We start from the raw sequence: 24,119 nt of genomic DNA, 5'->3' as shown, positions 1-24,119 counted from the left end.
GAAGCAGAGTATACAGCATCGTTCTGAGCTGTTAGAAAAAATAACATGACCAGAGCAACGCACATTGATAAACAGAGAAAAGCCCATAGCAAAGTTCTCACAGGGCGATTGCTTGGCCACATTAGGATGTTTGTGAGTTCATTTCTTATCCCTTGGACTCTTGCATATTGGATGAGATTAATATGCTTTATTTTAAAAGCCAGAAAATATTTATTTTACAATTATTAACTCTGTATTCTGTCTCCAGGATACAGCAGAACCCTGCCCCTATATCCAGTTTCTTTTTCTCTGTTTTCAGTTACAATGGACCCTTGAGTTACGACTGGCCTGATATACAAACAACTTGAGTTATGACTGGAATTTTAGTTTTAACATATGACCAAAGTCTTGTGTTATGACCTGAATGCTGGCCACTTGTGCTTCTAGATGGTCTCAGATACATTAACCCCAAAAGAGTTCTGGAAGGAATGTTAGTTACAACATCCTTTCTTGTGTGGGGTTGATTGAGAAATCCTGGTCCAGTGTCTCTCTAAAGACACTGAGATCTGCCTGTGTACAGGAGAGAGACTTTGAAGTTGTGTAGAGGCGCCTGAGCTTTCAATCGACAACCTGAGTTATTACCAGTCCTCAGGAAAAAATTGAGTTCATAAGTCAAGGGTCCACTCTATCTGATCAATTGTGGTCTAAAACTATTAAATGTGAAAAACCCAGAAGTCACAAGTCCACACTGCAGACTGTTCTGAGCAGCCTGGTGACCTCTCACAGTGTCCTGCTCTGTCCTACCTGACCCAGGAATAGTCACCTGTCCAGTGTATCCACCCTGTGTACCCTCCCATAGTCACTTGACAGCCCAAGGCTATTAGACAGACTGGCATGGTGTCATAGTGCTCATGTTCAAGTCACCTTCATTTTCCTCAGTGATGGCCCCAAATCACAAGGAGTAGTGAGGCAAGGGGATCTTAGTTACTTTTTGAGTTGGTAAGACAAAATACCCAACACTCAAAATTAAAGGAAGAAAGGTTATTTAGCTCACAGTTTGTAGAGGTTTCACATGCAGTGGCTCCAAGCAGGTGGCAAGGCAGAGAGGCATTGCAGAGGAGAAACAGTTCATGGTAGTCAGAAGACAGCAAAAGCAAGCAAGCAACTGACAGTAGCAGTTTCTTTTATGTTCTTTTCCTTTTATATTCTATGTAGGCTACCAGGATTAGGGCGTTACCAAACCAAACAATGGACTGATTTAGTAATCACACACCCTAAATCCCAGCATCACACACCCTATCTATATCCAGCCACCTCTGAAAAAGCCCCACCTATAACTGCTTGAGGTCTGGGGGGACATGGAGACACAAGTCATAACAAGACCCCAGAACTGAAGGCTTGGGAGGATTAATCCATGCCTCGGCATGAGTACTTCTCTGAACAATAACTCACTTTTGTGCCACGCTTCTTGGAGCTTAAACACTCTCTTGCAGATTTCTTTCATGATCTCATTGGGGAGAGGGGAGGGTTTTCACCAGACTGCAAACACTGTACTCCAACACCTCTGAGGCTTGCTCTTTCCCTTGGCCTGTCCTGCAGCGCCCTTCATCTTCTTCTTACCCTGTACTTGCATGCCCAGCACAACTCCATCTGAGGTACAGATGATGTGCAGTCCCTGACTCTAGCCTCTCCTGGCCCCACCTTGCCCATGATGACACAGTGGGCCTTGGAGATGCTCTCTTTGTGGATTCTAGTTTGCAGCTTTAAAAGGAAGTAGAGCCCACTCTGGTTGACAAGTGGGTACCTGTCGCTTCTCCCAGGATGGGCCTTGGAGTACTGTTGTGCTAGCCTTCCCAGTGTCTGTCTGCTCTCTCCTGTGGGTAGTGGAAAGAGAGATGCTGGGTGTAGGGACCCCAGTCTGGGGACTTCAGACCATAGCTGGGCACATCTCCTCCCCTGGCTGTTGGCTACTGATGCATTTGTGTGGCCAAGTTGAGGTTCCATCACCAATGTCATTTTTGTCCTTGTGTCCTGAGAGTGGCAGATGATGTCACTGCGGTCTCTCACTTGCAGCCACTCTGAGGAGCTCAGCTGCTTCTGTGAGCTGGGGATGGGTGCTTGTCTGCTGGTCCTGTACACACCATATGGAACGATTTGCCCTAACATACTCAGAGAAAAGAGCATCCAGAGATGCACGTCAGATAAGCTGATTCTTTTGTTCTATTAGTGCTTATTATTTATACAGACTTCATTTTGGTGCATTTGCACATGTATAAAGCATACTTTGATCATGTCCACCCCATCATCCCCTTTCTTTCCCTCTCCCTCCCCCTTTTCCCTTCCTCTTTTTAATAGTCCACCTTCAACTTGCGTGCCATTTCTCCCTTTTTTAGGTCCCATGTATGAAAGAAAACATGTATACTTGTCTTTCTGAGCTCCAGTTCCTTCCATTTTCCTGCAAGTGATAGGAGCCATTCTTTTTCATGGCTGACTAATACTCCATTGTGTAGATAGGCCACAATTCCTTCATCTGTTCCTAGTTAGTGGGTATCTAGTTTTGCTTTTGTGAGTTGGCTCAGAGAATTCAGTTCTATTATTCACATTTTCCTCTCATCATCATGGTCATGCAGTTGCATTGCCCCATAGTTGGTCATCTGCATCATAGGTTCTGGTGATATCTGAGGATAAAGAGGCCCAGAAGACCAGCCAAAAAGTCTCTGTGCCTAGTGGGTGGGGGCTGATAGCTGGGCCCTGTTGTGCCCTACCTCCAGGTAGATCCAGTCACATGCCACAGTTGTCTTCAGTTGCCTGGGGTTTGGCAAGGATGGCGGGAGCTGGTGGACACAGGGACACAGAATTCAGTCCTACACTGCAGCACTGCACTTTCCCTTTCTGTTCTCTGCCCACTCAGCATGACTTGGCAGAGAACTGGTCAGCCCCAGGGCCCTTTCTACAGCATCTGAGCCACCCCACAGAACTCAAGAACTATCCCCTGGCAGCATGTGTGTGTGTGTGTGTGGGGGGAGTGGAGGCTGTCAGTCCCACTTCTGCTTTCTCCAGGAAGCGGAGCAGAGGCCCTGTGAGGTGATTCATAGTGAAACGAGGCTGCTGGGTGGCTGGGCCCTTCCCAAGCCCCCGGGGCTGCCTGGAGATGGAGGCGCCCACACCAGTGGACACCTACAGGCTCTGACCCCTCCCAGGTAGGCCACCATGCTCCTGCTGACCCTGACCATAGTAGGCATGGGCCAGGCTCTCAGGGTGTCAGGGCTGGACCTCGGCCAAGCCTGGAAGCCAGCATGGCCCGAGTGACCTCCAGTGGCAGGTCTGGGCTCCTGGATGTGGGAGGAGCAGCCGGGAGGCTGTGCGGAGCGGGTACCTGTGGGATCAGGGCCCTTTGGCCCCTGTGTGGGCTGAGGGCTGTGGCTCTGGGGTCCCCTGAGCCACCGTGGGTTTCCCCTCCAGTCCGCATCTCCTGCCACAGGCCAAGTCCTCTCTGCTGGGGAGCATGACCCTGCCCAGCCGGGAAAGGGAGAGTCTCACCCTCCAGGCCCCGTGTGGGCCTCTGAGGAGCGCAGAGCTGCGATCCGTTCTGCTCCTCTGGGCTGCACTTCCTTCATCTGAGTCACGTCAGACCTTTGAAAGCCAGCGTTTCTCGGAAAACAGGGCCACCTGGCTCCTTCAGGACCGGCCCTTCTCTTCTCCCAGCCCTGCTGACCTAACCTTTGTCCCACCTCACTGAAGTGATAAATAAGGATTTTGTGTGTCAACTTTCCCTTTTCCTTTTGGTTTTTTGAGATAAGGCCTCACTCTATAGCACAGGCTGAATTTGAACTCTCTGTGTAGCCCACGTTGGCCTTGAACTCCTAATGATCATCCTCCCCAGTCCCTGGGGTGCTGGGATTACAGGTGTGCGCCACACATGCAGTTTAAACATTCAATTTTAATGTGATTGTCTGCATTCCCATCCATCTGATTAGTCAACAAATATTTGTAGAGAGGCTGCTGGCTGCCAGGAACTGGCGGAAGGCTGGGCCAGTGGATGGGCTGTATGGGCTCTGAGCCCTGACTGATTTGGGAGAGAGGGGAAGATAGGAGGTGGAGGAGGCTCCATTCTCCCCAGGATGGCTGAGTGAAGCTCTTAGCCAAGGTCTGGAGGAGGTGGAGGCCTGGTGGACAGCAGTAAGGTAGCACCAAGTGAAGGGCACAGTAGGGATCCTGATGGAAAGGTCAGGGGTGGGGTCAGATCAGGGCCGGCTTTCTTGTCTGTCCACCCTGAGGACCTGGGGAGATTTCCCACTTTAAGTAGATAGAAAAGGCAATTCAGAAAAAGTGGGTAGCGTAGAAGGATAAAACCCATACTGCCCTGTGAGCCAATGCCTTTCTCTTCATTCGAGACCCTTGTCATCTTTGAGGCCTTTGGTGAATCTGTCCCCCCACTACACACAACTGCTACCCCCCATCTGGATTTATTGTTTCCGTGCTTTATTTCTTTCTGGCTTTACCCCATACATTTAAATTCTTTAGTGGATGTGACCTGGTTTTGTGCATTCCTGAACTTTATAAACACATGTGGCTCTAAGTGACGTTTCTGAAATTCCTTTGTGTTGTTGCACTTGCCTCTAATACATTCATGGTAACTACTGTATAGTATTCTGTTACATGAACATTCCTAAATGTGTTTCTTAGATATTGCTGATGGACCTTTAAGTACTGCTAGGGTTTAATTTCAATTCTAAGTGTTGCCGCTAGGGTTATTCTTGTGTGTGTATCTAGGGAAGCATGCAAGTCTTTCTCTAGCGCATGCACCCTAGCAAGGGATTCAGTGAGTCATGAGGGAAACTTATCTTCACCCTCAGTGGATATGCTGCGTTGTTTCCCAAGGTGATTAGGAATTGTTAGGATTAGGCCTTAGGCATTGTTCTGGACCCTACACAGATACTCACATCTGCAGATGTTCAAACCACATATATAAAGTGAGACGTATTTGCATAGAAACTTCACACATCCTCCTATGTACTTTAAGGCATCTCCAGATCATATACAGTAGCCAAGGGTTGACTGCAAACATGCAGAGCCTGCAAGCGTGGAAGACCAACCATACACCTGTCAGCAACCCATTAGTAACACACTAACGTTTCTGTCACCTCACACCTTCACCACCATGGACGCTATTGAGTATTTTTACATGTGTAATGGCCAGTTTAGATCCCTTTCCTGTTCCAATTTCTTGACTTTTTGTCTTTGGGGTTATCTGTCCTTTATCCTATTGATTTGCTACTGTTCAAACCATGTTGGGGCATTAATATATTTTTGCAATTATTTTTCTCTTGTGCCTTACTTCCTTGTGTTGTGATTTCTATTAATGACTGAGTTGATTCATTTCCAACAAGTTTGATTTGTCTACATGTTCATTTATGGTAACACTTGTCAGTTACTAACTATTATTCATACTCTGAGGTCATAAAATTATTTTCAAAACTTTAAAAAATTTTGACTTGTACTTTTCAGTCTTATGTCCACCTGGAAATGACTTTTCTGTATGGTGTGAGGTAGGGGATAATATATACTTACTAAGATTTTGTTTTCCTCATATGGATGTCCAAGAGTGTTTGCTCCATTTGTTTAAAAGGACATTTGTTTTAGCTGCTGAACTACAGCATCTTTATTGTAAGTCAAGTCTTCTTTCTGGGCTGTTTTACAATTTGTCTGTTTTTTACCAATGTTAAATAATATTACTTATTATAAATTTATAAAGAATTTTGATATCTAGGAAGATTCTCCCAATGTTTTTTCTTGTATAATTCTTCCTTGACTACTTTTATTAATTTCTTTCCTTCAAGCTTAGAAATTCAACAGATATGTTCATATTTGATTAGAAATATAATTTGGGGAGAACTAATATCTTTATGAAAATGAGCCTTTTGATGGTGGGGTGGTGCAGGCTTATAATCTCAACACTCTGCATCCCAAGTTTAAGCCTACCCTGGATAACTTGGTGAGATCCTATTAAAATAAGGGCTGTGGATGTAGTTCAACACATGCGCTGGGCTCAATCCCAAGTACCACAGAAAAGAAAAAAAAAAGTGTTCTAATTCATGAATATGATTATTTTAATAAAATGTTATAATTTTTTATGGAAATGGTACCTGATTTTTTTAGATCGATTCTTAGGTGGTTTACATTTTATATTATATCAATGTTATTCAAACTTGTTTTTACTGTTACTGATGAGGACTTGCATTTCAAAGAAGACTCATCTGGTTTTATGTACAGAGTAGGTTTCAGGGAAGCAGAGGAAAAGGAAGGCTATTGTCGAATACGCTTGAGCGACAATCAGGCCGGGTGGTGATGGTTCCCCCAGAGCGACAGCATAGAGATAACAGGATGGTCAGAACTCTGGTCAGACTGGAGATACTTTCCTGAGGGTGAGATCTGATAATGCTGTAGATGTACAGTGTGGGAGAAGGGGAAGATGAGAAGTAACTCTAAAGCAGCAGGAGGAATGGGACTGCTCTTTACCGCACTGGGTCAAGGGCAGTAGATGAGATTGGGAAAGTGGGGGCTGTTTGGGAATATGAGTCTGAGCCTAGGGAGGTGGGGATGCCTATTAGACATCGAACGGAGAAATGCAGTGTTGGCCTCTCCCCTCCCCCAGGCCCTGTGACAGCTTGGCTACCTGGGGGTAGAGAGGAAGAACCCTTGCTGGGAGGAAAAGAGCTCCTTGGCCACACCTTGGGCTAGCTCTTGCTTAATTTATGGTTAGGGCCCTGCATCTGCTGTCTCCCTTCAAGCACTGCCAACCATGTTAAACCAGAGGGGTCTGCAGGAATCTGCCTGAGCCTGTGGCTGGGGGTCCTTTGGGAAGCGCTTGGCCACATCAAAAGTGTAAGTCTCAAGGTTGAGACCTGTGAGGTCCCATGTGGAAGCTGCACACTGTACTAGAAATGTGGCCAGTCTGAGTTGAGGTGTCCTGTGCATTTAAGATGCACTCCAGATCTCAAAGAAGTTACAGACTAATGCCATATTTTTCTTAACACTTAATAATGTTGGGGACATTTCCCACGAAGGGACCCAGTTTTGAGATAAGGGTCAACCAGGCCTACATGGCCAGAATCACCTACCCTGCCAACCACACAAACCCCTAACCCCTGCTTTGGTTCCCCTTTTCTGTAAAACCCCAAGATTTCTTTTGGGTCTCGGAAGGCAGATCTTAAATTTCTTCATCCACCCTTCCCTGCCCAGCTGATTAAAGCTCATTTCCTGTCCTTCATCACTGCCCATCTCTTTGAGGCACTTTGGGACAGGAGCAAGCCTGGTCTGTGGGACCCCTGATCAGGGACTTTCTGGCCTGAAACACCAGGAAGAGAACTTACTCAGAGCAGAAGAGGGACCACATAAGGAAGAGTAGCACGCGTGCAGTGGGGCTGGGGGAGATCGATTTAGGAATGACACCACGTGAACTTGGGCTCTGCCTCACCCCACAGCTACTCCTACCTAGCTTCTCCTTGCCTGTGCCCCACTGGTCCCCAGAGAGGCCCCTTGAGAATTACCAAGAGGGTCATGAATGGGTGCAGTCGTGGGAGGGCCGGGAGTATGTAGAGTTTATTTGGCCCATGCCTACTGGGGTGGGGTGGGAAATTAGGCGAGGAAAGTGTTTGGTCATAGTCTCCAGGGCAGGAGTCCTGTGAAGACAGCCCAATGGGTAGAAGGAGAGGAGGCTTCAGAGTCCAAAACCTGGCATTTGACTTTGATTTTGGTGCTTGTTAGCATTTGAATTCAGGTAAATTACTTGCTTTCTCTGCACCTGGGTTTCTCGGAGTCTTGCTTTGCCCATCAACTGAATGGGACTGGTGCGACCAGGGACCTTGTGTGTGTTGGTGATGGTCGCTCTTACTCCTGTGCTGGTAACTCAGGTGATAACTCATGCCCTCCTGGTGGAGCCCAAGCTGCTGAGTGGTTTCAGCATTGGAGAGGCTGCTGATGAGGGCTGAGCTCTTGTTAATGAACTGTTCCCAGCTGTGCCACTGAGGCCTTCAGTGCCAACATCTACACCACTGCTGAGCTAAGAGTCTCCTGCAGGGGAACTGCTCCCTGGGCGTTTTCTGCCATGTGGAACTCAGGAACCAAATGCAGATATAAAACCAGCCCCTCCTACAGGCCACTGGGCGTTCCCATACCCCGAACCCGCAGAGGTGTGCGCTGACCTGGAGTTCAACATGGCCTATGACTCAACAAGGGAAGTCCTGAGCTTCTGTGGAAGTTGCTGTAGGCCCCTGGTTTCTGCCAACTGCAGAGCCTGCCATTCTTCAGAGGAATCCCCGTGCTCTAGAGCCATGCATGCAACCTCCTCCCGCTGGTCCTCCCAGGGGTGCTGGAGGCCCTAGGCTCTATGCTCTGCGTGAGGACACCATGGGAGGAGATGGGGACACTCACTTGCTGGACTGCTAGGTTCTGGCAGTGCTTCCTGAAGCCTCCTGTCCTCTGCCCTCTCCTTTCCCCTCCCAGCCCTGCCCACAAGGGCCACCTGCTCCACACCTGCCCCAGAGTCACAGTCTCCGGGAAAGCACTCAGATCCCTGGGGTCCCTCTTTACGGTGGCACAGTCCTCAGTTCCAGCCCATTTCTGTGTATTTTCAAACCAGCTCCTTGCTGCAGGAAAGCCATGATTGCGTGGATCAGGCAGCCAGCTCGAGGGAGGCATTGCAGGCGTGAAATGGAGGTCTCACATGGGGCTAGGGCAGCTCACATGGCCTCAGAACTGTGTCCTAAAGACAGACTGAGGTGACTGCATGGAACTGAGAGGGACCATGTGGCGCTGGCTGGGGCCGTCAGAAGGCCTGCCGGGAAGAGCACAGTGCTGTGTGGACAGTTGCTGGCCTCAGACACCCGCTCCCATGAAGTGGCCTGTTGTATTCCTGCTGTAGCCTTGTAAGGAAGATGTTGCTCCACTTTACAGCGGCAGACACGTGGACTCAGAGAGCCGTCACCGAGGCTTGGTTAGGCGGAGGCGGACAGATGTTCCAGTAGGAGCCTTGGAGTACTTCTGGGGGCAGCCTGGCCTTGGAGCTGGGCAGGCCCTGGGTGCAAGGTGGGCAGGTGGCGGTGGATGGGCAAGGATAGTTTTCAAGGAGCTCGGTGGCCAGGGGAGCAGGGAGCAGGGAGGCTTGGGGTCAGACAGACCACACTGCAGTGAGCCGCGGGCTCTCCTCCTGCATGCACTCTGTGCCCACCTTTGGGATCAGTGTGGGGCTGAGCGGCTAGCAGCGAGGCACTCGGTGCCCCTTTCTGTTTTCCCCACGTACTACTGCTCAGGGCTGTCCGCTTGGTCCGCTGTTTGCTCTGCTGATGGAGGTGGTCTGGGCCAGGTGACAGGGGCTTCTGTGCCCACAGTCCTTTTCCAGGGTACTTTGCAATGGGGACCTCACCCAGTGGTCTCTGGTCAGCTGACTCCACACCCTGGGAACTTGTTAGAGATCCCAGTGTCTGGGCCCCACCCAGACCTACTGAGAGGGAAACTGGTGTTGGGACTGAGAAGTCTGGGTTTTAATAATGTATCCAGGGGATGTGGAAGTTTTAGAGCAGCTGCCTCAGGAACAGGCTCTCTTGGGGGTCAGGGCAGGACGAAAGTCTCAACCGTGCTGGGCAGGGATGCCAGGAGAAGGTTGGGTCTTGTCCTCTGCTACCAGCTTCCCTTGGTGCCCATGCAGAATCCTCGAGCTGTCAGTGCCCACGCCTGCCCCTGCCTCCCTCCCTGGCTTCACCTTGTGGCTGGTGCCCTCAGGCCTGAACCACACCCTGCAGGATGAGTGCACCCTCCGATGCTCTTACTCATTCTGCCAGCTCTTGGGCCTTATCTCCTCCAGGGTGCCCTGTCTCCTGTTGTCCCAGACCTCATCCCTGAATTTTCTTTGTGTCTCCCTTCTACACTAGCACTGTCCTCTCTGTTCAGACCTAACACGGGTGTGGCGTGGAGAGCCCGGTAGATTTCCTTGTCTCCCCACACGGGGCCATGAGCGTTTCCTGGCTCCCCTGGCCAGAGGTGCTGTGTCTCAGTCCGAAAGATCACTGTGCCAGCACACCCAGGGGTGCTGCTCCAAGGCATGGCGGACTCCGTGTCCTCCTCTCTACAGCAGGAGTGGGGAGGACATAGTCTCTATGCCAGGCGCTTTGGGGACAGTTAAATCAGTTTCTGCCCACTCACGCAGGGCCTGTGGCATAGGCCCAGTGTGGAACAAGAATAGCGTAGATGCTGCTGTCACTGTTATTAGCCATTAAACTGGATGAATTATACCCTCTTCCTTTCATGTCAATGTTTCTCTCTATGTATCTATTTATGTATCTATCTACCGGTCAGCCTATTTGATTCGTACCTTGTTACTAAATCTGCATAACGTAAAATTCGCCATCCTAACCATTTCTCAGTGCATGGTGCAGTGGCATTAGGCACATGCACAGGGCCGGCAACCTGGTCACTATCAGCTGCAGTCCCAAACTGCAGCTCTGAGCCCACTGAACACGAGCTCTTCCCTCCCCTCCCCTCCCCCTCACCAGGAGCCACCTTTCTACTTCCTGTCACTGACTCTGCCTGCTTGAGGTCTCACGGAGTGGAACGAGTCAGGATTTCTCTTTCGTGTGTGTTTTCTGTCACTTAGAGTAATGTCCTTACGTTGCATCTGCATTGCAGCCTGTGCCTGCATTCCTTCCCTCTTTAAGGCTGAGTAATAGTCCCTTGAATTAGTTGTATAGGCAGTGCATATCATTCTGTTTCTTATCTATTTATCCATGATAGACACCTGTGTCACTTTTTCTTGAGTATTGTGCACAGTGCTGGTATGAACTTGGTGTGCAAATATGTGTCCCTGCTTTCAGTTCTTTGGGTACCCTTGTGCTTTTCAGAAGTGCTTCTCCTCTATTAGTTGCCAGTCTGGGAAAGATCTTACAGACATGGTCGTTTGCACTGGACACAAAGTGGCTGGGAACATGGGCATCAGTCTCCTCACCTGACCATTGTGTGGAGCCAGGCCTACGAAGGCTGCTGCCTGGGGTCTGAGCCTCAGCCACGTGGCCAGAGCTCTGGTGCCATCCCTGGCCTGTGGCGATCTGATGGGGAGGGGTTTGGTAAGGCAGTAGCACTGTGACCTTTTGTGCTGAGTGCACGGAACTTTTCTGCAGCTCTGTGGGAAGCTCAGGCACCTGGGTGCCATTTTCAGCACCTATATGGTACTGCTACCATCTGCTGTTGTGAAAATAGAGAGATAAGCAGGGCATGGTGGTGCATGTCTGTAATTCCAGCACTTGGGAGCTGAGGCAGGAGGATCTCCATGAGTTCAGTGCTAACCTGGGTTATATATAGACACCCTGTCTCAAAACAAACAAACAAACAAACAAACAAACAAAAAAACCAAGAACAAAAAACATAAGGAGGGACAACACAAAGCTACTATAGACAGAGTTTTCTGTGGGGAGCTACTTCTGTGGCTAAATACATATTTCTATACTCTGTGTACCAGATAAAGACTGCAGGGTTAAACCCCCACTTCTTGCTTTTCTATTAGTTCTCTTTGAACCTCAGGCTCATCATTTACACAGGAACAACTGGCCTTTTTGCTAGTTCACTTTGACAAACATGCTATTCCCCCAAATTCCCATCTGCCATTGGTAGTTGCCCTCTTACCCCCAATCACTGGTAACTACAGATCTATTTTCTGTCCCCCAAGTTCTGTTGTTCTAAAATGCCATGCAAAAGGAACAAAATAGCACAGAGCCTTGGGACTGGTCCCTGTGGCTAGATTGATGTCTGTGGGGCCTGGCAGGGCTGGGGTCCTTTGCGCAAGGGTCCTGTGGCAGTCTGTGCCTGTGAGATTATTCAGGCCTGGAGGGAACTGTGTGTTTTTCTCTAGGTTTTGGAAACTCTGAACAGACCTTCCACAATACTCCATGTGGGTTTTTGTGTGAAATAAGTGTCAGCGTGGTCATCCAGGACCAGAACTGCTGGGTGCATTTACTGCTCTCAGAAGTGGCCATATGGTTTCCAAAGTGGCAGGTCCATTTTGCATTTCCAGCAGTGAGGGCGAATGTTCTGGTTGCTAAGCCCCTGCCTGTCCTTGCGATACCAATGGTTTGTGTTTGGAAGACAGAGCTGACAGGTGCACTGTGGTACCTCCTGTCCGTCCTCCTCCTCCTAAAGGTCGTGCTGCTGTCCACACCCCACTCCAACCTGGCTTTAACTGGTTCTTGTGAATGTGAAAGGCAGGGGAAAGGGAAGCAGGCCTAGCCCCACCCCAGGCGTCTGTTTGGGACGGTGAGTCTTTGTTCTTTGTTCTGAGAGCTATGTGTGGGGGTGGAGGTTCTATCTTTTTGAGGTAGGGCAGGGGTGTAAGGATCTGCAGCAGGCAGCCAGGAACGGGCTTTGAAGGGAAGTCGGTCACACATGCATCACAGGGTGCTGTTTTTCTATTCTGTGCCAGCTGGTTCGGGCCTTTCCCAGATCCAGGGCCTGGGGCCACAGCCCCTGGTAGAGGCAACCAGGCACATCCCTGCACCCCTGGAATCTGCAGCTGGAAATGGGTGGAGATGTGACAATAAAGAGGGAGGTCACTGTAATCCTCCATTCAACCTAAGCTCTTCCTCTCGTGGGCTACAGAGCGGGGCCCAGGCTGCCTCCAACCCACCCGCAGAGTTGTTCCGCACATCTTTCTGGCCTGGAGTAGCTTTTCCTGGATATCTTCATGGCATCTTAGCTCCTGGGGCTGCTGTGTCACATCCACACCCGAGTCTCCTTCCTGTCTGCACAGCTCTCGCAGCAAGTCAGGGTGCAAACAGCCCTCAGGATGTTCGCTCACTCAGCAGCAGACAGCAGCAGCCCTGAAGCTCCCGTGGGCTCCAGAAGTCACCCTGGGCAGGGATTGTGAAGGGGCCAGCGCTTGGGCAGCGACATCCAGCCAGCCAGGTTTGGGCTGCGTAGGGCTGCTGAGGCCACTGACAACCCCCTTCTCCTTCTCCCTCTGCTGGCTGCAGACTTGTCCTCTGGTGTCCCACCCCATCCCTCAGCGCAATGGGCCTCAGAATAACCTGGCTGCGATGCCACTGTGGTGGCCAGCGTGGGCTGGGAGCTGCTCTATGCCTCCTATCCCAGCCAGAGGCTGCAGGTTTTGCAGGGGCTCCCGTCTGGCTGGGAGGAGGCCAGGCTGCAGGGTCAGCAAAGTCTGACTCAAGCTGGGAGTTAGCGTGGCTGGCTGGGGAGGGGCCTGGGAAGTCACCTCTCTGCCTGGGGCTCAGTGCCATCGGAGAGCTCTGAGGTTGCAGGATGGGGCAGGAGAGATGAAAATGTGCCCCGAAATGCCCATGCCAGGTCAGCACAGATAAGTGCTCATCCCCTAGTCCTGCCAGGGAGGAGAGGAGAATGCAGAGGCTGGCATGGGTCTCTCTGCTCCGTCTGTGCCCGTGATGTTCACCCCAGCTGCCTGGCTGGAGTCTGTGCTCGGAGCCACTGGGCTCCTCCTGCCAGGGGAGCTGCTGTTAGTTTAAGCTGTTGATTTGGGTGGAAAGTGCCTGAGCTTGTATTCCCACAGGGGCAGACTGAGGAGGAGAAGGGGAGGAGAAGAGTTTGGACAAGTGCAAGTTAGGATCCTGACTTTATTTAAAATTTAGGGGTTTTGTTCATCATGGAGTTTTTGCATTAATTTGGTTTTAAATGTAGTGCACTAATTTATCAATTTTGCCCTGTCCCAAGGCAATCGCGTACCTTGGCCTAGCCCTGGCCCCATGAGACGTCCCCAGGACGCTTGCCTCCTCATCCTTCTTCTTGTGTCATGTAGGGGCTGGTGGCACTCATGAAGGGTGCTCCTTGGTGGCAAGGTAGTTTTTTTTTTTTGGGTACCGGGAATCAAACTCAGGGCCTTGTGCTTGCCAGGCAGGTGCTGTGCTGCTGAGCTGCATGCCCGGCTTGGCCCACAAGGTAGATTTTATCCTGCAGGTCTTTACCCATGAGGCTCCACCTGTTCCCCTCAGGCCGAACTGAAACAGTGGGCCTGGCCGGCCACAGCTTGGTGTGTGAGTCAGACAGCAGCTCCTGGCCATTTCATGGATCCTCATTTGTTTCTTGTTTCCCAAATCCTCATGCGTTCCAGAGGGCGAGGTGAGCGTTTCGGTTCAGCAAACGGGCTGCTGCGAAGAGGGGATGGTGACCTTGGGTACTTCCCCTGCATGTCTACTGCTGACTGCTCACTGAACCTGGGGCTTTTGGATTCGAACCTGAGGCCCGCTTTGACTTGCTTCTGGCTTCTCCTAGAAGCACACAGTGAGCAGGTCCTCAGATGGGCCAGCCACACAGTGACTGTAACAGGACACTGAAGACACTGAGTTTGAGGGCAGCAGCCCCTGGGACAGGGGAGACTGAGAAGGGGTAGGGGTGGACACTTGGTGACATGGATGACAGCTTGATCAGGACATAGTGGTGCTCCACGTTTGGGGAGAATCAAAGGAGGGATCTCAGAGAAAGGCAAAAGTGCAGTTCCACAGAGGAATGTGAGGGAGAGGAGAGAGGAATCTGAGTTTCAGTTGCTGTCAGCAGGGGTCTACCCATTCATTGACTCAGCGGTGCTGTCATCCCTCAGTCAGGAAAGTTTTCTTTATTGAGCATCTACTTTGTCCCGGCCCATCACAAGCACAGTGATCTTTCTTTTGTAGAGCTGGTGATTCTTGGGGATATGGCTGTCTGGGTTATTAGAGTCCTAAGGAGAGGTTGAAGCCTCCCACCAGGAACCGATGCAGAAAGCATTTTCTGGAATCTGACTCTATTTTTTAATTTTTATTTTTATTAGTCCAAATTTGCAGTACTCAGTGATTGTATTCCTCATGGGAAGTTGGTGTGTGTATGTGGCACATCTTAATTCTTGCTGGGCCCCTTGGTGCAAGAGATCTGCCTGCCTGCTTCCTACTATCTATCTTTATTTTGCTGTTTAATTTATATATAGTTTGGGTTTCTTATATAAGAGAAATCATGAGATATTTAAGCTTCTGTGCCTGATTAATTTCACTAAACATTATGGTCTCATTTCAGTTCACCCATTTTCCTATGAATGAACCAAAATTATCCTTATTTATGGCAGAGTAGTACTCCACTGTATATAAATACCAGTCTGATTCTGGGTACCAGCTTGCCTTGGGATAGGGCAAAAATGATGAATTAATGCAGTTTGTTTAAGAATTAAATTAATGCAAAAAAAAATCCATGATGAACAAAATCTCCAAATTTTAAATAAAATCCAGATCCTACCCAAGACAGGCTCTTGGGAAAAATGGGATAAGAGTCTGAAAAATTCATCTGCCTGTGAGTCCTGCTGTGCCCTGTTAGGACTCCGAGCAAATGATCCTGAGTAGGCAGGAAGATGTAGACCCAGGGACAGTCACAGCAATGCTGTCTATGCTAACCACTTACAGGCCTGCTTTGTGGGATCATGAAATAAAACATCAACATGATTTTCAGCCAGCACAAAGCCATTGAAAATAGAGCGGATGAGGATCTTAAGTGATAAGGACAATAGTCACTGACACCTTGTAATGACAGAAAGTTATAAGCAATTTAGAAGACAAATGGAGAGGGAGAAGATATTTATAATCTCAAGGGCCTGGCTTCTAGAACCATCTGTGTCTCATAAAGCAAGAAGGAAAGCAAGAAAAAGTAGGCTCAGGTTAGATGTCAGCTCACAGAGAAGGAAACCCATCTGGAGAGATGTGCGTGGTCAGTGGTTGACAAGATAATGGGGTAACTTCAATCAGAATGCTGCAGGACGCCAGCAGGGGTGACAGTGAAGCGACAGAGAGCCCTTGGGTGCCTGTGGGAGCAAGGTGGTTGGTGCAGTTTTCTGGAGGCATCTTGTGAGATCAGATGGCCTTGGGCGAGCGTATCTTTAAGTTAGGTCTGCTGCTCCTATGGATGTATCAGAGATAGTCTGATACGGCCTTTGAGGGGGCCTGTATGGACCTGTCCCCTGCAGCACTCAATAACTAAAACATTCCTCACTGAGGAATGACAGCATGGCTGTGTGCAGACCCAGAAGTTGTGATAATCCAGCCATCCGTCAGGTCACTTTGAGAACAAACAAGTGGTAAATAAGCATGTGATGTCCGCTTTGGGATGTAAGGTGGTGGCTAAGGAAGCTGACTTGACAAACACTCAGGTCTGGGGACATAATGCTGAGCCAAACAGTGAGACTCAGGAGTCACTGAGCCCTGGCGATGCAGGTGTGCAGATACCAGGCCCTGGGGGAGGGAGCAAGGAACAGATGAGATGAACAAAACCAGACAACAGCCTGCCTAAGTCAGGGACAGAGTCAAGAGTGAGCAGCTCTACTGCCCTTGCTGGGGTTCACCCCCAAAAAGGAACCGAGAATCTTCCCCAAACCCCAGCCAACTGCCCAGTTAAATCAAAGTATAAGTAAAACTCTTGCTTCAGCCATGTTAAATGGTGTTTTTATTAGATGACATAGTCTTAGACATAAGCTGGACTATCAGGCAATCATTTTTCTGGGGATAGGCATGTTTTATTTTTCCTGATATTTTCTTCCTTCTCAGTTTTTGACAATGAACTGATATGGCTTTTGTAATAAGAAAATGCTTTCCGACTGAATTTTATATTGTTTTGTATTCTGCTTTTCAATGTAGAACTGAGTCTTCATTCTCTGTATAATTTTTAACTGACTTAGAGTTGGAACTTACATATATAAAATACACCAGAGTTAGCTTTTGGTAGCTGTAACAAATACTTAGAGAAAGTGTTCATTTTGGCTCATAGTTTAGGAGGTTTCAGTCCATGACTGACTGATTCCTTTGCTTATGGCAGCAGCCTGGCAAGCAAGCCTCTTGGTGGGGACGTGAAAGGCAAAAATAGGGAAGGCCAGGGTCCCTCAGGCTGGTGGAGGCCACTCCCCCCAATAACCAGAAGACTTCCCACTAGGCCCTGTCTCTTAAAGTTCCAGTCACCTCCAAAAACACCAAGTTTGGACCAAGCTTTCAACTCATGGGCCTTCAGGGACACTTTAGATCCAAACTGTAGCCACACTTTTCTTAAGCTTACACTTTATGAGTTTTATCAAGTGTAAACATGCATGTAGCCACCACTGCAACTGATATCAAACATTATCATAGTCATACATTTCCATTTTGACCCTACCTATCAAACTCTTTCTTCCCCACTCTGTCTTCAGCCACTACTGATTTGTTTTTCATCCACTGAGATTGTTTTCTAGTTTCACATAAATGGAATCATTTCATTGAGGTCTTCTATGTTTTGATTCTTTCACTTGGTATAATGTGTGTCAACAGTTCATTCCATTTTTATGGGTTGTACAGTATTTCATTGTATGGATATACCACAATGTGTTCACCCATTAAAGAAATGATTTCTGTAAATGAAGCCTGAACTAAGAAGCATATGTGGTTTAAGAGAAGCCAGGGACACACAGGTTTGTATACATAAAGTTTGAGGAAGTTTCAAGGGAGGATGATTAGCTTTCCCAAGTGATACAGGACTAACGGCCATTGTAGCTTCCATGGAATATACACCTGAACTAGACATAAAGCATGATGTGCCTCCTCTGCTATGTAGCCAGGGCAAGACTTCAGGTGACCTGCCTCTGTGTGTACCTCTCATCGCTACCCTGTGATTGTGGGTAGATTCCCATATGGTAACACTGAGTTTGTGGGGTGCATCGTGTAGGGAGTCTGGACATTAGTCTGTCTTTAGAGTTTACTGTATTACAAACATACCACAAACCTCTGTATGCTGTGAGTTAATCACTGTTCACCTCAACAGTTAGACATCTGAAAATTCAAAGATACAAATAAAGGTAGAATGTGGAGGTTACCTATCTGGGGAATGGATCATGGCTATTTTCATCTGCTGGCTCCAGGCTCTTGGCCTGCACAAATCATTCCTGTGTGCACTTGCAGAGGGCTCCTATAAGCTTGGGGACTGATAGGGTCATTGTGAGGACAAAGTCCTCTAAAACTATTGAGTGTGAACAAACAATGCTGACAATAAAGGCTCTATCTTTCCAGATTTATGTGGTAGAAGAAAGTGATGATTAGATACAGACTCACACATCTGCCAGAAAGGTTTGGGGATGAATAGTGGCCATAATTGCACAACTCTGTGAATGTCCTTATGCTACTTAATTGTGCAGTTAAAAATAATTGAAATGGCACACATATACATTACCAGAACTTTAAAAATTTAATGACATAATATACCCTAAGCGTGGAATTATACAGTCTTAAATGTCTGAACTGTATAGTGTATAAATTATATCTTAAAAAATTTTTAAAAATATTTTTAAAGGGGCTGGGGATTTAGCTCAGCGGCAAAGCGCCTGCCTGGCAAGCACAAGGTTGTGAGTTTGGTTCCCGGTACTGGAGAAAAACCAAAAAAAAACAGAAAAAAACAAAAAAAAAATTTTTTAAGACTTATATGCCTTTATAAATACTGGTAAAATACTAGGCATGACAGAAAAATATGGTGAATGTTTAAATTAAAAAATTGATTACAGTAAGAGACACATTGTTGTTAATCCCTCCTCATTTTAAACATTTATCCCAATCATTTTTGCCACTTTCTGAAGCAGTTCTGAAAGTCCTTTTTCATGAATGTCTAACTACACTGTCATGGCTGCCTTGATGTCCTGAAACAATTCAAAGCCTTTCATGATCATTTTGACTTTGGGGAAGAGCCAGAAGTCACATAAGGCCAGATTCGGTGAATGTGGCAGCTGAGGTCACATTGTAATGTCTTTATAAGGGTGCCTTTCCATTGGATGGCACATGACAATAGCATTCTTTATATTTTTGCTCATAAAAGAAGATGTGGAGAACTGCTTCACAAGGTGGCCAAAATAATGGGATATGTGTGTTTGAAGCAAGGGGGAGTATTTTCAGGGGGACTCATGGCAATACATCTTTTACTGTAATTTTTTAAAAATTTAAACACAGATTGTATTGTTTCTATCAGCACTTGTATTTATATATCTCCTTTACTTTCTTTTTTTTTTTTTTTTTTGAGACAGTCTCCCTATGGAGGTCAGCCTGGCCTTGAGCTCACTTTGTAGCCGAGGCTGGTCTCCAACTCGCACTGATCCTCCTGCCTCAGCCTCCTGAGTGTTGGGATTACTGGTATTCCTTTATTTACTTTTAAAGTATGACGTAATTGAAACAAAACAGAAAGCTTTAGTGTTAAAGATCTGTGTTTGGACTTGAAGTCTAGTTGCCCAATCGCCTTGGCCTTGAGAGTTTCTTTCCCTACACGCAGAGAATGAGCACAGCCATCTCTCCGTGTCTGTGCAGTGAGTCCAGCCTGGTGCCTGGCACACACTGGCTTGTCAGTTACATGTTAGTTTCATCTAAATCTGACTCTCTTTTTTTGAAAAGCGTTCCTCATTTGAGTGAGTTTCAGATTCTTAGAGGAACTGTTTTCAGGAGGAACTAAGTGTAATGAGCGCAGTACTTCGTCCCACAGGCAGTTGCCAGGAAGTGACGAGACAGGCAGTACTTTTTATTTTCGTTTATTTGTTCTGGATTCAGATCTGCTTTGTCAAGCATGGAGGCTGGAGAGCTCCCAAAGGCTGAAGACAGAGCAGAGGACCCAGGCTCCCAAGATGAACAGCAGCCTGATTCTCCATCTGGAGAGCAGAGCCCTGGCCCCATGGCCCTCTGGGACATGCTGGAAAGGAAGTTTCTGGAATACCAGCAGCTGACCCACAGCACCCCAGAAGGACGTCAGAGGAGCCTGCTGAATCTTCTCCCCCTGTTCCTAAAGGTCAGCATTCCTTTGATAAAATTTTATTTAAAATTAATTTTTTTTTAAAAAAAATCAGTATATGTTTGCAATACATGATGGTCACACTTTTTTCAGGGAATTGGCACAAAATATATATATATAGACATAACTTCATCATTTTTCATTCCCTAGTCCCTGATCCCCTTTTCCAATTTCAAAAACTCTGCCTTTATTTTACTCTAATTTGTTTATAATTTTTTTCTCATATAAAGAGAAACCATGTGATATTTAACTTTTTGTATCTGACTTGTATCACTTGACATTATGGTCTCAAGATCCACCCATTTTCCTGCAAAGGAATTGAATTAATTCTTCTTTATGGCTGATAAATATCCCTATCTCTATCTCCTCTATCTGTCTCTAGCTCTATCTCTATCTTTACCTCTATCTCTATCTCTCTCTATCTCTCTCTATCTCTATCTCTATCTCTATCTCTATCTCTATCTCTATCTCTATCTCTATCTATCTCTATCCCTATCCCTATCCCTATCCCTATCCCTATCCCTATCCCTATCTCTATCTCTATCTCTATCTATCCCTGTGTCCACATCCCCTTGCCCATCCACATCCACATCTACATCTGTAATCATCTTCATTTTCTTTATCCATCTGTGGATAAGGATTTAGCTGTTTTCAGAGCTTAGCAACTATGAAATGCACTGTTATAAACTTGGGTATGAACAATATCATTGTTGTTGTCTTTAAATCAGTTGGGAACATACACAGAGAGGTATAGGTGGGTGAAGTAGAATTTCAACTTCCAGTTTTCTGAGGCATCTCTACACTGATTTCTATAGTGGCTGTGCGATTATCCATTCCCACTGACAATGTAGAGGTGTTTCTCTTTCCTGCCTCTTCACCAGCGTCCAGTCCCTCCTGTGCTCTTGATGACAGCCCTTCTGATGGGTGAGACAGAATCTCTGAGTTGTTTTAGTTTAAATTTCCCTAAGAGCTAAAGAACATGTTTCTTCTTATACTAGTTGGCCATTTCTACCTTTTCTCTTGAGAAGTGCGTCTTTCCAGTTCATTTAGCCATTTTTAAAATGTGTTGCTGGTCTAAAATTGTCCCATATTTTTTGATGAATACAACATTATTCTGTTGTAATCTTTAAACATATTATCACCTTGACTATTACAGTAAATATATAGCAATTTGCAACATACATACAAGTGATCAGCAAACTAAGAGTAGAGGGGAACTTCCTCTACTTGATAAAGGACATCTATAAAAAACTTAGCATTAATATCATACTTTATGTGGGGAAACTACAAACTTTTTTGCTAAGAGCAAGAACAAAGATTGTACAGCAGAAAAAAAATAAAATGTGTTGTTGGTCTAGAGGGATTTTTCCAAGTTCTTTATATAGTTCAGACATTAGTCCTTTATCAGCAGTGTAGCTGGCAACTTTTGCCCTTTCTGTAGGTTGTTTCTTCACTCTGTCAATTGTTTCTTTGGCTGTGCAGAAGCTTTTTAATTTGATGTAGCCATACCTATTGATTCTTGATATCATTTCTTGTGTTAGTGGAGTTCTGTCCAGAAAGTCTTTGCCTGTCCCATGGCTTCAAGTGTTTCCCCCTTTTAAACTTGAGTAGTTTCAAAGTTAGCTTTTATATCTAGGTCTTTGATCTGTCTTTATTTGATTTTAGCACAAGGTTAGTGATATGGGTCTAATTTCATTCTTCTGTACGTGGATAACCAATTTCCCAACCACCACTTGTTAAAGAGGCCATCTTTTTGCCCATGTGTATTTCTGGCAACTTTGTCAAAAATCAGATTGCTGTAGGTGCATAGGATTTTTTCTGCCTTCTAATCTATTCCATTGGTCCACATGTCTATTTTTGTGCCAATTCCATGCTATTTTGGCTACTCTACCTTTGTGGTATATAACTTGAAATCCAAAATTGTGATGGTTCCTACTTTTTTTTTCACAAGATTGCTTTGATTGTTCTGGATCTCTTCTGGTTCCGTGTGCAGTATGGATTGGTTTTAACTGATACATAATAATTGTACATGTTTCTGGGATGCGGTGTGATGTTTCAATACACGGATACAATGTATAATGAATGATCAGATCAGAGCACTTATCATATCAGCCATTTATCACATCTGTGGGGAGAACGTGCCGTATCTTTTCTTCTAGTTATTTGGAAATATGCACTAGTATATTGTTAACTGGAGCTGCCCTACCGTTCTTAGTTTTGAATCTGTAAGATGATGGAGACCTGAGGTCACTTCTAGAATGACTGGAAACAGATTGGTGACTTCACTATCATGCAAGTGACCTCTGATTGATTGCTCAGAAGAGAGTCATCTTAGTCTGTTCACACTGCTATAAGGTGGCTTATAAAAAACATGAAAGTCAGATTTCCAACTTCCCTCCCCACAATTGGCAGATGCAGTAATCCTGGCAGTGAGTTAGAAAGAGTTAGAATTAGAGGTGCCCTTTTAGACAGAGGACAGTCTTGGGGGTCTCTGCTTACCTCAATCCCATACTCCCGTGCATCTCCCCCCAGCCAGTGTTATTTATGATATCTCACCTATGGTGCCAGAACGGGAGGTCCTCTTATCACTGAGCCCTGGCTAGGATCCTGAGTCCCTGCCCCAGCAGGGACTTTCTTTCTTTCTTTCTTTCTTTCTTTCTTTCTTTCTTTCTTTCTTTCTTTCATCAAGTCTGTGCTGTCCTGCTGTTGAGCACATGGGCCTTTGGGTCAGGTAGAGCAGGGATCTGACTTTGGTTCTAGCCTTCCCTAGCTGTACCTTCTGGGTTAAGTTAGATAAATACTGGGGACCTCAGTTTCCTCATCTGTGAGGGGAAATCAACACCATTCTAATGGGGGACAGGTTGAGTGAAGGGGAGGACCTCACTTTCCTGCAACTGCCTGGCCCTGACTGTCCCTGTGCCTAACTGTTGCTGGTCCTACCTCTACCGCTTCCCGAATTGCTGACACAATCTCCTTTCCTTTGGATCCCTGGAGCCCATCTCTGATGAGCCCTGTAGAGGCTGAACATTACAGGCTTCTCATCATTTCCTTAATATCTGTATTCTTTTATTAAGTCCTGCAATGCCTACAAACCTGTTGTTTCTCTTCAGTTTAGACTAATAAAGCCCTGTCCGGGTCCTCAGCCTTCTTAATTAAGAGCTGCTGCTAGGAAGGAAGGTGGGGGAGATGGGAGGTGTAGCATGGATAAAATCTGAACTGTATTTAAAGCCTGGGAATATTTGTTGGAATAAAAGCCGTTGTGTAAGCAGTCAAGCTTGTAACCATTCTGTCCTGGGTTTTATAATGGAGAAGCAGTGTTCTTCAAAGATATGTATGAAGGGCTCCCTTGGAAATATCAGAGTCTAAAAAATTATGTAATTTCCCATGCAATGAAGCCCTTAACATCAAAGCCTTATGCATAGATTGGTTGTCATAGAAACCATACCCGGTTTGAGATTTGAGACTCCTGGGTGATTATAAGAGTCCCGAACTACTTTGGTTGAAAAGACTCCTTGAGTTACTTTGCTCCATGGAGCTCACCCTATACTTGATTCTTTTCACCAGGGTCTGGGACATTCACTGTACTAAAGCAATGCATACAAGAGATTTTTGGATGTTTTTCACTGCTTAGAAAGTGCTGCATTCCTGGAGTGTGGGGTCCTGCCTGACAACTGGTTCTTTATCAGTGGAAGAGGTGACCTGTGAGGTCAGGGTGTGATGGAGATTGACAGCCATGTATGGCCCACCTCAGTGGCTGTCACCTGCTTCAGTCCAGGGAGTCTTGAGATTTGACACGAACCTGGTCTTTTGTAGCTGACTCTCAGAGCTGCTGCTTTGGCAACTTCTTTGCAGAGAATTTTCTCCCTCTCTTTGGTTTTCTCCCATAGCTGACTCCAAACACAATAGAAGGGAGGGCCTCTCCCCTTGTTCCTGTCATTGTTTCCATGGAAGTAGTCAACTCCTGGGCAGGTATGAAGCTGGTCTTTGTTTGTTGTAACTCCAGTCTCCTCCTGGGTTGAAGAATTACTGCCGGTCACTCACACACTCAAGAGTCTTGGTGGTAGAAGACTTAATAGTATCTCACAGACTTGGAACTCCAGCAGGGAGCTGCCCTTCAGAGTGAGTCAGAAGCCGAGTTCTCATGGAGAACAGTGGGCTTGCTCCCCCTCACTCCTCTTCACGGGCCAGAGCAGAGTGCTGGGCCAGGGAAGGCTGCATAGTGCCTCAATCCTGGTCTAGGGTCAGGTGTTCTTCCTTCCTTCCTTCCTTCCTTCCTTCCTTCCTTCCTTCCTTCCTTCCTTCCTTCCTTCCTTCCTTTCTCTCTCTCT

At 46.8% G+C, this 24,119-nt stretch overlaps 1 protein-coding gene across 9 annotated transcripts in view; it reads left to right on the top strand.

Annotated features, from left to right (window-relative positions):
* The first annotated feature begins 3,067 nt into the window (after positions 1-3,067).
* Wdfy4 (WDFY family member 4) overlaps positions 3,068-24,119 on the top strand; it is a 242,170-nt gene continuing 221,118 nt past the window's right edge. For 4 of the 9 annotated variants that reach the window (XM_013508791.1, XM_013508792.1, XM_013508790.1 and 1 more), the window contains exons 1-2: positions 3,069-3,179; positions 19,554-19,788. In XM_013508791.1, coding sequence (XP_013364245.1) covers positions 19,570-19,788 — 219 coding nt within the window. In that variant the 5' untranslated portion in view covers positions 3,069-3,179; positions 19,554-19,569. Of the gene's footprint in view, positions 3,180-19,553; positions 19,789-24,119 lie in introns of all 9 variants that reach the window. The other 5 variants (XM_013508795.1, XM_013508793.1, XM_013508794.1 and 2 more) reach the window with 2 other exon arrangements.

Source organism: Chinchilla lanigera, unplaced genomic scaffold, assembly GCF_000276665.1.
Source record: "Chinchilla lanigera isolate Chin_1 unplaced genomic scaffold, ChiLan1.0 scaffold00155, whole genome shotgun sequence".
Taxonomy (NCBI): Eukaryota; Metazoa; Chordata; class Mammalia; order Rodentia; family Chinchillidae; genus Chinchilla; species Chinchilla lanigera.
This window is presented reverse-complemented; position numbering and strand designations above follow the sequence as displayed.